Source organism: Dermacentor variabilis, chromosome 7, assembly GCF_050947875.1.
Source record: "Dermacentor variabilis isolate Ectoservices chromosome 7, ASM5094787v1, whole genome shotgun sequence".
NCBI lineage: Eukaryota > Metazoa > Arthropoda > Arachnida > Ixodida > Ixodidae > Dermacentor > Dermacentor variabilis.
In genome coordinates, this window is record NC_134574.1 from 111,858,316 (window position 1) to 111,871,000 (window position 12,685).

Consider the following 12,685-nt stretch of genomic DNA (forward strand, 5'->3'; position numbering starts at 1 on the left):
AGGCATGTCATTTAGGCTTCGGAAGAGTGTTACAGTATGTGCCGTATAGTATGAATTTGTCATAAAGCGTATTGCTCTTTTCTCGAGCAGTATAACTGTTTATATATAGCCGCTCTATGTGCGACCCAAGGTCGCACATAGACATCGGTCGGCACATTGAAATGCCGACCCAAGTGACGGCATTTCAAATACGTTCGGCATTTGTGCAAGAGAAAACAAGCTCTACTAGGTTCCTCGCACACTTCGTCAATACGAGATTTCCAGTTCAAAGTTTTGTCAAGTAGAACAACAAGCCATTTTGTAAAATTCGCTCGTTCTAGTGCTAATTTACTCACTGTAACTGTACAGGAGTGTGCACCCATAATTTTGCATGGTGAAATTAAAACAACCTACTTGGTTTCTATCTGTTTAACCTTAGTTCGCTTGAAGACAACCACTTGTGGATATCATCAAGCTCTGAATTCGCACAAAAAAATTATCGTTCGGAGAGTCGTGTTCTGATGAGAGCCGTCTCGTGAACACAAATAAATATGGAAAACTTCTTTCCGACGTAAAGAAGGTCCTTAATATATTGTGAGAAATGTATTTGTCCACGAACTGAGATTTGAGGTATACCTACTGCTTAAAAAACATGGATTGAGTGACAGTTATTGGCAGTGTCTGTTTACGGTTTTCTAGATAATTTTGAAAGAATTCTAAGCGTATTCCAGAAAGACCACCGCATTCGAGTTTATTCAATATTTTGCTGTGGTTGACAATGTCACAGGCTTTTTTTATGAGAAAAATATGCCAACAACTCTTCTATCTTCATTTAAGTGGTAGTCAAGTTCAGATAAGGAAAAGATGTGTGTGTCAGTTGTCCTGACCTTTCTATACCCATGCTGCCAGGGTGTAAGGTTACCTTGGTGCTCTAGGAAATACATTATTTGTTGTACTAATCTATTTCTAACAGATATTTATTATACCTACGATGGAGATAAAACTGTAGTTTTTATCACCAGTCTTGTGAACCTGGATTATATATGATTATTTAAGGTCTCGATACGTAGATGTGTAAACCGATAACTCGTTATATTTTTTCCAAAGGTTACATCAGATTTGCGGGTGACTGGAATCTCCCCGAAAACGGTACGTTGTCAGAACCTATTGCACATTTCACTGGCATAGTGCTATCTACATTTAGAACTTCACGACCTGTTATATGTTCAAATTTAAATATATTAGGATTGCGAGGAGTATGTGTAATATATTGTTCGTTGAGAGCCCTAGCCATTTGCCGAGGACCGACTGTGCAAAAAGAGGTGTTAAACGACAGAACGAGCGTGTCTAATGATCTGGTATGGTGTAAAAGTTGTCAGGGGGCTTAAGAAATGAGATTATAATAAATCACGTTGTTCAACAGTTACCCAAATTTTATGTAATAAGCTGTTCCATTTTTCTTTCTCCTTACTCGAATGAACGCTGTTACTTTATCACAAGCTAGTCTGAATTGCTGTGCATTTTTGCTTTTTGTGCATTTTTACTTTTGAATTTCGAAATTCTTTCTTCCTTATTTGTGCTAAAAAGTGCGTTTATTAATTCCTCGAGCCACTGCATCATTTGGAAATTTTTTTGACGAGACATCTTCGTGGTGATGTGGCATTTGGGAGCGGTTCTTAAGATTGTGAATTTTGTGAATGAAGATTGTGTACTTCTAAACAGCCAGACATTCTATCACCGTCTTCATTTTATCGCTTTGTCGTCTCCTGTCAACAAGAAAAGCTATATATGAAGAGCAGAAATATACTGACATTCCCAATTTTTAGGTCCAGAGGCAGCTCATAGCGAAACTATCGTCTAAGCAATGGCTTCGTGAAAATCTCCTCACACTTGGAAGCGTTCACTCAAGAGAACCATAAAAAAAACTTTGAGGAAGCGAAGGAGACGTTGTGATTATTCAAGAATATAACGCTTCCAAAACATAATGCAAAATTGGTGTGGTGAGCAAGCGAATAAATTGTACAGATCTCATCGTACGTGCATGTGAACTCGAATCCCCAGTACCTTAGAGCTAGCTCCGGCGTTTGCAGAAACAGTACCCTTTAAGACTTTCCTCCTCTGGCCCCGGGGAGTGTGTTAAATAACAGATGAGGAACACAACGACGGGCATGTGGCGTGGATCTGGCCTTGCGAGTCTCTCATGAATGAAGGTGGCATTAGGTGATCATTACATTGCAGCTGAAGCATCGCTTCCCCAAAAGAATCTGTAGGCAGCTGTCTGAAAGCAACCTTACACGTCGTTATTTGATCCTCTCGCTACAGAAGTGATGGTGCGCGTGTTTTGCCGCAGTACACTTATAGGGGAGGAGGCGTTTATCATTCTTATTGGGGACAATTTCGAGGTGATTTCCTCCAGAAGAGTATCACTATTCTCCAACAGAAGTAAATGGAAATGCCACATCCCCAAGTGCGAAGTATGTATTCGCCTTCTTATACGGAATCATCCATCCAGGATTTGATGGTCACTAAGTGATCCAATTAAAGGTAATGATGTATCTACAGTCGAACGCAAAATTCTAAAGGCCACGGAAGCGGCGACTGCACTGCATCGCTGCGCCTTCTGACGTCTGCGCGCCTAAGTTCGAGATCGCGTACTGCGCACGCACGTTCTATTTTACTTACCAGCCTGCTCGGTCGATTTCTTCAACCGCACGTCCACCGCAAAGCGGGAGCGAGTGCAAGGTGCAACTTCTGCAGTCGCCATGGTAGCTCCCTAGCGATGACGTTGTGACGATTATACTTCACCTGTACTTGCAGGGCTCTCAGCGTGCTGCTCTCTAGGCTTTCTTTCTAGACCATTAGCAGAGCCGAAAACTTGTTTTGCGTCACTTTCACTGAAATCAAATTGTGTGATACATCGCGAAGCTTACGCATGATAGTTATTTGTGATACTGGGTCCAAATATAATTTGCCCAGACACATGCAGGAAAACACCGAATATCCAGTAGCTGGATTGAAGATCCAGTAAAGAGAACTCACAACAAACGCAGTTTATATTTTTCACGGAAACAGAAAAAAAATACGTGACCAAGATGTATGACGGGTCAGATCTTTCAATACTTGATTGCATAGCCATCTGTTGCAATCACTGCAACATACCTAGGAGCATCGGTTCGTACAGTGCGTTTCCGATCTCTGCGTGAAGAAAGCGCTTCCCACTCCTCACACACGGCTGGTCAGAGATTGCATTTTTTTCACACTTCATAGTTTTCGAGACGCAAGTCGGCTTGTGGCAAAATCCCATACATTTTCGATACAAAAAATATAATAATAATAAGGTATGCGCCGAGAGGTGGCCGCTCCGGCGTGAGAACAGCCTGGTCATCAAGCTGGGAATTTAAACTGCGATCGGGATGAATAGGGCTCCTGTTACGTTGAAACAGCCAACATACATCGTTGAGCGGGCCATTAAGAAGGTATAGAAGCAATTCCTGCTCTATAATGCAACAGCATGCCGACGCCATGACGTTCCCGTCGATGAGGTTCAGTGGACCGAGTTCTCAGTTCATGGCGACCCGCACAACGACATGCGTCCTCCGCTGGCACTGATCCTCTGCATGATCAGCGGTGAAAACCTGACGAGGAAGAAATTGACAAAACGATCAAGGACAGCTTTTATAATGGAAGCGGTTCAAACGAATTCCGGTTCACTTGAAGCTCCGTAGAGTGATGTTTGGGTGAGCCGAGGTCTCCACGGACGACGTGAAAAGTTTTAAAACTCTAAAATGCGTCTTCGATTCAACTTATAACAAACCTACCCAAATCAATTGTTATTCCTGCTGAATAAGTGGGGCTATATACGAGAATAACATGGACACAGAGGTTTCAACGCTTAAATTTTGACCGGGGGCATAAGGAAGTGCAGTTAATGCATGTTCTATAGCATATTAAATTAATAAACGCTGGTATTCGACCGGCCCAAACACGATATGATAATGAGTCAAACCTGAGCCAACTTTTGACAACGTTGGGTTTATTACCGCGCACGTAAATCTAACTACACGTTTAAGAGCGTAAATTGCGATAGAATCGCCCTCTACAAAAAGAAACAAACCGGAAATTATTTCACCTATTGTTAATTTGAACACCAAACTTGCCGTTTTTGGTGCCAGTGCCTAGAGCATGTAGAGTCATCGGTGAACGTGACTATTTCCCATTCAGCTCAGGTTCATGTTTTCACAGCGCGCGATAAATATAGTCTCATGGTCCTCTTTCTATGTTGTGTTGTCACATCTGGTTTTCGACGCAGTTCATAAGCCCTGCTGCAAGCAGTCTTCTGAAAATTCTCAAACAAATATGTTCAGCTGCAGGGCGACTCGTGCATTTTTCTGATATACATGCATCAGCTACTACAGTGCGAATAATTTATCTGTCTCCCTTGCCTTCCGTACACGTAGGCCTTCCGCTACGTTATCTCCGATTCACCCTTTTTTTTTTCGACGGGCTTGGAAACAACGGCTCACCGCTTTTCTTGACCTTTCTAGCATCCAGCAGATGATGCTTTGCGAAACGCCTTGGATGCTTAAATCAACTATGAGTCTCGTTTCGTTGAATAGAATGCATGGGAACATTCTGAAAGGAGATGAAACGGTTTTTTGAGGGACTTATTCTTCTACCGTTTCGTCAAACAAAATCACCCAATGGCTATAGCTAGCCTGTGCAGGTGATAAGCTCTGCCAAGGCAACATCTGTGCAGAGCTTTCGTTTATCATACCTGCGTACAAAACACAACACTGGCGGAAATCAGTGCGTACAAATCAGTGGCGGAAATCCATTTCTGCTGCGCCTGCCTTAAAAGCAGACGGGCTTGAACCGAATGTCCGATCTACCTGGTTGACTTCAATGCGATGCATCATTTATTTCTAAGAATTAAGAGCCACCGTACGACTCAGCTAACGCGCTGAACAACGCCAAACATGCTCGTTGCCACAACACGGAAGGCCGCAGTGTATTGAGTCGAAAGAATGAGTCCTAAAATTTAATTTGTTTCTTCAGATAGAATTTCAAATTATTCAAGCATTTTTAATGTAAATGTGCTGATAGAGAATTCGCTAGACTATATTACATGACAAGGAAAGCGAAAAGCACGGTAATAATATGAAAGGTCTCTTGGTGGCAACTTTTGCTGCTCAGTGCGGCAAGTAATTACGGTAAATGGAAGCCTGATCAAGCATTCTAAACTTTTAGCCGTCTCTGATTATGGTGATGGTTTTTTTTTTTTCATTCCACAAGTTCCACCCGATCAACCGTTCTCTTCCCTGGCTCTGCACTGCAGCTACCCCATATCCGGCGGTTCCGCGTATTTGTTTGGGAGCATGACATTGTCCTGAGTACTACATATAATTCCATCCTGCGCCAGTTCTCCGCAGGGTCACATAATTCTGTTTGAAAGAAAGAGACGCGAAGCACGTCTTATGCACCGCGGACCGTCTACAAGCAAGGCGTCGAATGCAGCGATCTCAGAGACATGCCATTGCACATTAATTGTTCTCGTTCCAATATCATCGCTCGGGCGCTTCCACGGCCACTGCAGAAGCGGCACCTTGCACTCTCTCCCGCGTGCCGGTGCGCGCGCCGTTGAAGCGAGCGGACAAGAAGGCTGGGAGGTAAAATAGGGCGTGCGTCGGCAGTGCGCGCTTTTGAACGTGGGCGTGCCGCCATCAGAAGGCGCAGCGATATAGTTTAGTCGCCACTCCCGTGGTCTCTAGAATTTTGCACTCGACTGTGCACTGGAACCGAAGACGCAAGTTATGCTATCACAGATGCGTCGAGCCTTGTTGCTTTCTCGCACGTTTTTACGATGAGTAGAGGGAGAAGGGTCTGTACGCGTATTTTTGCAGTGATATATTGAATCCATCATTTCTTTGAGAAAAAAAGAACAGCATTGCGTTAGCAACGCGTCAGAGCGATCTTACTTCGGTTCTATACGTGACTAATGCGCAAACATCAATGTAATTGCCCGATTTAAGGGCAACATAGAAGCCACACTACATGAAAAAAGACAGATCGGTATTTCTCACACTGTAGGCATCGAGGAATGTACAGGTATTACTTACAATCTATGCATGCAACCGGATAAGGCTAACAAAATTACGGAATGAAATTGTCAGTTTGTTTTCCTAACGTAGCACAATGTGAACGTGTGAGGAGGCTATGGCACGCACACTCGAAATCGAATTGAGTCCGATCATCGCATTCCATCGAGTGAACCAAATGAATGAGAGAAATACTGCAACGCAAGCACCTCACCACGGTATTCCTCCCGCAATTAACGCCCAAAGAGGCGAGATCATTAAGTAAATCCAAGGTTGCACACGAATGAAAGAAAGACTCGAACTTGAATTGATCTGAATATTGGTCTTCGCACATTTGCTGGGAATCAGGGAGTCAAATTATGCGAAGGAGTGGCGCAAGTGGAGGACAATATAAATTAAAAAAATAATAGATCATGCATATTCAACCCCGTGTTTTATTTTTCTACCGGGTCCAGTACAGCCACTTTTAAACAATTTTCTTGAAGTAAACGAAGCTGCTGCCTTGTATTCACGAAAGTTGTACACGCAAGACATTTGACAATAAAAAAATGCGTGTATGAAAATTGGTCACGCAGTTTTTTTCCTACACTACATTCAGACAATGCAACAGCCATCAAACAGTACTTTGTAGGAAATCATTCGTCGCATAAAGTTTACTAGGCGTATATTCGCATTTCATAATAAAACAATAAGTCGTTCCACAATGTCATAATAATTCTAAATTCAACACTCGGCTCTTTGAGATCTCAAAGCCCCCCCTTTTCTTTTATATTAGGAACTATAGGCTTTTGCCGTTGTTTTATGCAAACTGCACAAACACATGAAGATATCAACAAAAGGCTCACGCGTTAGAAATTTCTGAACTGGCAGTGCTTTGCAAATGGGCAGACAATGCAATGACTGGCAAAAATTGAACAGACAATTTTTACCCATTAGAAGCCGCCAATTGATGACCAGCCTATGACTTTTCTAGTTCCCTTGCAACGGCTTCTGCTACATTATCACGCAAAATAAAACCTGTGAAAAACACTCCAAACCGGAGATGCCAGTTTCCTTCATGTATTTCAGGTTTGGACACTCTTTGGCCTAGTGCAATATCTATGAACACCTGAGCACTAAGTAACTAACTTGCTGTAAATATTAGTTGTAGAAATACAATAAATCACTGATAAAATTCTTCGCGTTTTTTTTTCAAGCAATATGAAATTTGGCTTGAGACATGTTCACCTTGAATATTTCAATGTTTTCTACATCTTATACAAATCATCATACTATTTAAATAAAAATATATTGCCAGTGCCAACTGATAGGATTGAGAGACGTTTCTTTAATTGTTACTGTGCGTAATTTTCGCTGCGTTTTACTTTATTTGCAGAGCAATTTGGAAAGAAACCATACTATGCGCTGCGGGCGACGTCGGGCTGGTACAAGCCGGAGTCTGTTTGCTGGCAGAAATTGCTGAATATAAGCAAAGAAACGGGACAGAATATAACAATTTGTTCTTGGAAAGATGACGAACCGTACTCTTATACATATGGCAAATGAAAATTTACCTGAAATGAAATTATGTTGCAGTCTCTTATCTCTGCAAAAAATGTTTTCGTGCTTCTCCTTGACCTCTTTGTCAATTATTGTAAACTGCTTACACAAGATTCATGACTCCATACGAAAAATGCAAATATTTTAATAACACTGTACTAGACGAAAATAAACTTGAACAGTATTCAGCAACCAAAAAAGTTATAATGTTCTCTTATTAAAATGTCAGCCAAAAAACCTTTTGGCAACACACGTTGCACAAATAGTATAGTTTGCGCATAGCAAAAAACATTACACAAGCCATCAATATTAATTAAATACTCGATTGTGATTTGAAATCATCTACAGATAACCTTCTATTATATCTTTGGATTCTTGATGATCATTCAAATACGTAAACCGGCGACTTTCAAACACAAATAGTACCTTTTATGCATCCTACTGCCCTTGCAAATGGCACCCAGTGGGATTGAAGTCGTTGCTGCTTGTAACTTGTAAAATTCCATTCATTGGTAGAATCTAATCAATTACGGTAGTGGGATGTATTATCCTCCTCTCCCTAAATTGTTTTCTTTTCCAGTTAACACAGAACGTTGGACTGAGAATTCCGCACCATGCGTAGAGCTTTTAACTAGAGTGCTTCCGTTGCTTTTGCAGATGTTTCTTCATATAAGGACTAATGCAGTAAACCCACTCTACGAAGGTAGTAAACTATGGTATTCCTTCGGGCTTTGTCGTAGGTCATATTAAAGATTTTAGAAATAGCGTGCACAGAACAGGGCGAAGCAGCGTATGTGTTGATGCGTGTGTCCCGATGTGTTCCCCTTTTATCCAGTGTAGGTTAGCAAAGCACAAATCTTAGCAGTAGAAGTTATGAAACAATAAAAATAGAAAATATTTTTGTGAGGTACTGCAAACACACACATATCATTATATGCATCGCCTTCGATTTGTTGATCAAACATTTCATTCCCGCGATAACTTATTTTTTTCAGAGAACACAATGATGACGGCACAGTTACTTCCATCATATTGAAGAAATATTGACGATACCACGCGCTGTCCTGTCTGGGTTAAAGCGCATTTTGGAGACAATGATAGCCCGCACCTTTATATATATATATATATATATATATATATATATATATATATATATATATATATATATATATATATACGTGTGTGTGTGTGTAGTGATATCATCAGAACTCAACAAACACAGATACACCGGGCACATTGGGAAAATTGTTTGTACATATTGTGCTAAAGAAATGATAAATTACTGAAAGCGGCAGTTGATCAAGAAACAACTGGCCGCATGTGGGATACGAACGGACGTCTTTGGACTACGAGTATGATGCTCTACGGGACAGAAACCTAGAGGCTTACGAAAAGGATTCAACTTATATTGAGGACGCCGCAACGAGCTATGAAAAGAAGAATGATGGGTGTAACATTGAGGGATAAGAAAAGAGCAGATTGTATGAGGGAACAAACGCGAGCTAATGACATCTTAGTTGAAATAAAGAAAAACAGAAGGGAATGGGCAGGACTTGTAATGAGGAGGGAAGATAACAGATGGTCATTAAGGGTTACGGACTGGATTCCAAGGGAAGAGAAGCCTAGCAGGGGGTGGCAGAAAGTTAGGTTGGCGGATGAGATTAAGAAGTGTGCAGGGACGACATGGCCACAATTAGTACATATCCGGGGTTGTTGGAGAAGTATGGGAGAGGCCTTCGCCCTGCAGTGGACGTAACCAGGCTGATATTGATAACGATAATGATGATTATGCTCTTACTAATTGAGCTACCGCGGAACCGTTGACGATCCGTTTTGTGCTGTATTTGTTTCAATACAAGAAATAACCCCGTAATTGTTAGCCAGCGACACCAATTACCATGCCTTGGTGCCGGGTATGGAACCTCCTTTCGCCGCACCAGTCACGTGTGCATGAACTTCTTGGATGAAGGCAGCTGGTCAATCAAGCCAAAACTGCTACCTGAAGTCATCAATGCTGCCGTATTCGAGACCATCAGTACGTACTGAATGAGAAGATGGGAAACCGACGGGCCGTACTTTTGTTAGCCATATTCATGAGGCGCCAATAAACAAATACGCCAAGAAGAGCAGCAGGACAATAACTGCACTTATTTGAACTAAGGATATATATATATATATATATATATATATATATATATATATATATATATATATATATATATATATATATATAGGCAAAGAGGGATTCTTCAGGCTACCTTTCAAACGTAAAGAACTCGAGTGGTGCTACAAGGTAAACAGAACAAGTATTTAATTTCGACAGTTTCGATCGGTGGACCGATCTTCATCAGGGTTTACAAAAAAACGGCAGTTCGGCCGTGGTAGGGAAGACACCAGACCGGGTACCCGGTCGTTCTTACATACATCAAACCGAGAGGAACAGTTGTGACAGTGATTGATTTTCGGCGCCTTGGCAGATTTACAGCGGCCTTTGGCAGCTATGCAGGGCAAGAGGAAGGCGGAGTCACATGTATGTAGAGCAAGGAGGTCAGTGAGGAAAAAAAGGAAAAAGAAAGAAAAAGGAAAGGAAAAGAAAAAAAGCACACAGGAGGAGGGAGACGTAAGTCGGAGAGTGAGGGGGGTGGGAAGTAGCGGCAGCTAGGTTCCCCTGCACCCGAGGCAAGGAGGGAGAAAGCGGTCGCTCCGCAGCACCAGTGCGTGGGCTGCCGTTGTAGCGGCAGCGGGTAGCGGGGGGCACAATAGAGAAGAGGCCCAGAAGGAAGACAGAAGAGCGGCCACTTGTAGAAAGAAACACAGTGTCACAGTACAAATATACAAGGCACGGCCCGTTCCGGCAGCTTTGTGGTCCAGCTACGGTGCGAAAAAAAGAAAAATATAGTTCCAAAAAAGACTATATGCATGGGATTCGCAAAGCAAGTGCGCCCATGGGCTTAGATTTAGGGAGTCGAGTTAAATAGCCTCCTTATGGTCCAGTTTTTGAACGTTTAACAGACAACTGACATCAAGTCAGCACGTGCGTATTTCAGGAAGGGCAATAGGTCCCTCAGAATGACCACTTCAGTGGCAGGGTCCAGGAAACTGAATTTATTGGTTTTCCGGTCGCTCCCTTGAGGCACATGCGGAGGGGTGAGCAAGCAGTGAATAGCCAGCGTCTCAATTTTAGAGTACATAGCATGTGTTCGCGTTTCCCATGCACTTTCACGGCATATCCCGGAGGCACGTCATCCGCCCCGGACTCTCATTAATTCCTTTAGTGTACGTTCCAAATTTATGGATGAAAAAAGATTCTCTCTGCTCGCGTGCACGGGTGTGTTGGAAACCAGATTGCAAGAGCACAACGCTCACGCGTTCAAAGGAGTGACCTGGCAGCCGAACGTGCTTGGAGAAGGGTAAATTGGGGAGACTTTTCACATGCGCGCGGTGATTGTTAAACCGCAGGCGGAAAGGGGTCTCTGTTTGGCCGATATATTCCTGCTTACACACCTCGCATCGAATTTTGTACACGACGTTACTGGAATCATAGTGAAGATTTTCGGTAATTTTATATACGAAGGGTGAGTTCGATGCTTCAGCCGTGTCTGCTGTTGTCATGTGACGGCATACCTTGCAACGAGGTTCCCACACGGTCGACAGCCCTTGGGCGTGTTTGACTTCTGTGTCCTCGCCCTGACTAACAAATCCCTTAAATTTTTGTTTCTTCTATACACAACCCGAGGCGGCTGCTTGAATATAGTAGCGAGTCGGATGCTCTGTTTCATGATATTAAAATGGCGGGTGAGAATGGCATTGACCCGCGGAGCACCGGTGGTGTATGTGAGGACCAAGTTTGGATCTGATTGTGTATTGGTATTGCTAACCTTTTCTCCCATTTTCTGTGCTCGATCTAAGCTGCGGGCGCGTTCAATGGCATCGTCTACTATTTTTGGAGGATATTTTTGGCGTATGAGAGCAGATTTCAGTTCCTCCGCGTGTCGCTCAAATTGCGCAGATTCGGAACAGACTCTTCTGTATCTGTGGGCCTGGGAGTAGGGAATGCCTGTTTTGCAGTGATGGGGGTGGCTACTATAAAAATGCAGATATTGCTGACGATCTGTCGGCTTTTTGTATAGGGACGTGGAAATGCGACCGCCACTCAGTGACAGAGTGACGTCGACGAAGTGAATACTATTTTGGGAGAAGTCGTGCGTAAAGCAGATTGACGGGTGCAGAGAATTGAAATTGGAAATGAAGTGTAAGAGACTTTGTTCATTGTCGGCCCACACAAAGAAAATGTCATGCAGGAATCGCTTATAAAGTATTGGTTTTACGGCCGAGTTTGCGAGGAAGGGTATTTCTAAAGATCCCAATAAGATATTTGCATAATTTGGCGCCATCTTCGTTCCCATGGCGGTTCCACTGATTTGCAAATAATGCTTGTCCTCGAACTCAAAGTGATTATATTTCAGTACTAGATTTAAAAGAGTCTCAACTGTGTCTTTATCTAATTGCCTAGGTTGGCTGGAGCCAACGTAAGCTGAAACTGCGGAAGCTATGCCCTCGGCGTGAGGAATGTTGGTATACAAAGTTGCCTGTAGTCCGCCTTCCTCTTGCCCTGCATAGCTGCCAAAGGCCGCTGTAAATCTGCCAAGGCGCCGAAAATCAATCACTGTCACAACTGTTCCTCTCGGTTTGATGTATGTAAGAACGACCGGGTACCCGGTCTGGTGTCTTCCCTACCACGGCCGAACTGCCATTTTTTTGTAAACCCTGATGAAGATTGGTCCACCGATCGAAACTGTCGAAATTAAATACTTGTTCTGTATACCTTGTAGCACCACTCAAGTTCTATATATATATATATATATATATATATATATATATATATATATATATATATATATATATATATATATAGAGAGAGAGAGAGAGAGAGAGAGAGAGAGAGAGAGAGTACGCGTTTACCGTTAGATGCGCTCGTCGTTTTATATGAATGCATAGAAACGTGCAGCGGCGAAGCGGAGCGCGCGGGAGAACCAGGAACAACAACCGTCTACACCATCTTCTGCTGGCGC

The 12,685-nt window shown here is 42.7% G+C and overlaps 1 protein-coding gene across 1 annotated transcript in view; it reads left to right on the forward strand.

Moving 5' to 3' along the window:
* The window catches only part of LOC142588789 (uncharacterized), an 81,649-nt gene extending 69,503 nt beyond the window's left edge, over positions 1–12,146 (forward strand). Inside the window, exons 6-7 of the mRNA XM_075700608.1 lie at positions 1,087–1,128; positions 12,127–12,146. Coding sequence (XP_075556723.1) covers positions 1,087–1,128; positions 12,127–12,146 — 62 coding nt within the window. The remainder of the gene's footprint in view (positions 1–1,086; positions 1,129–12,126) is intronic.
* The last annotated feature ends 539 nt before the right edge of the window (positions 12,147–12,685 follow it).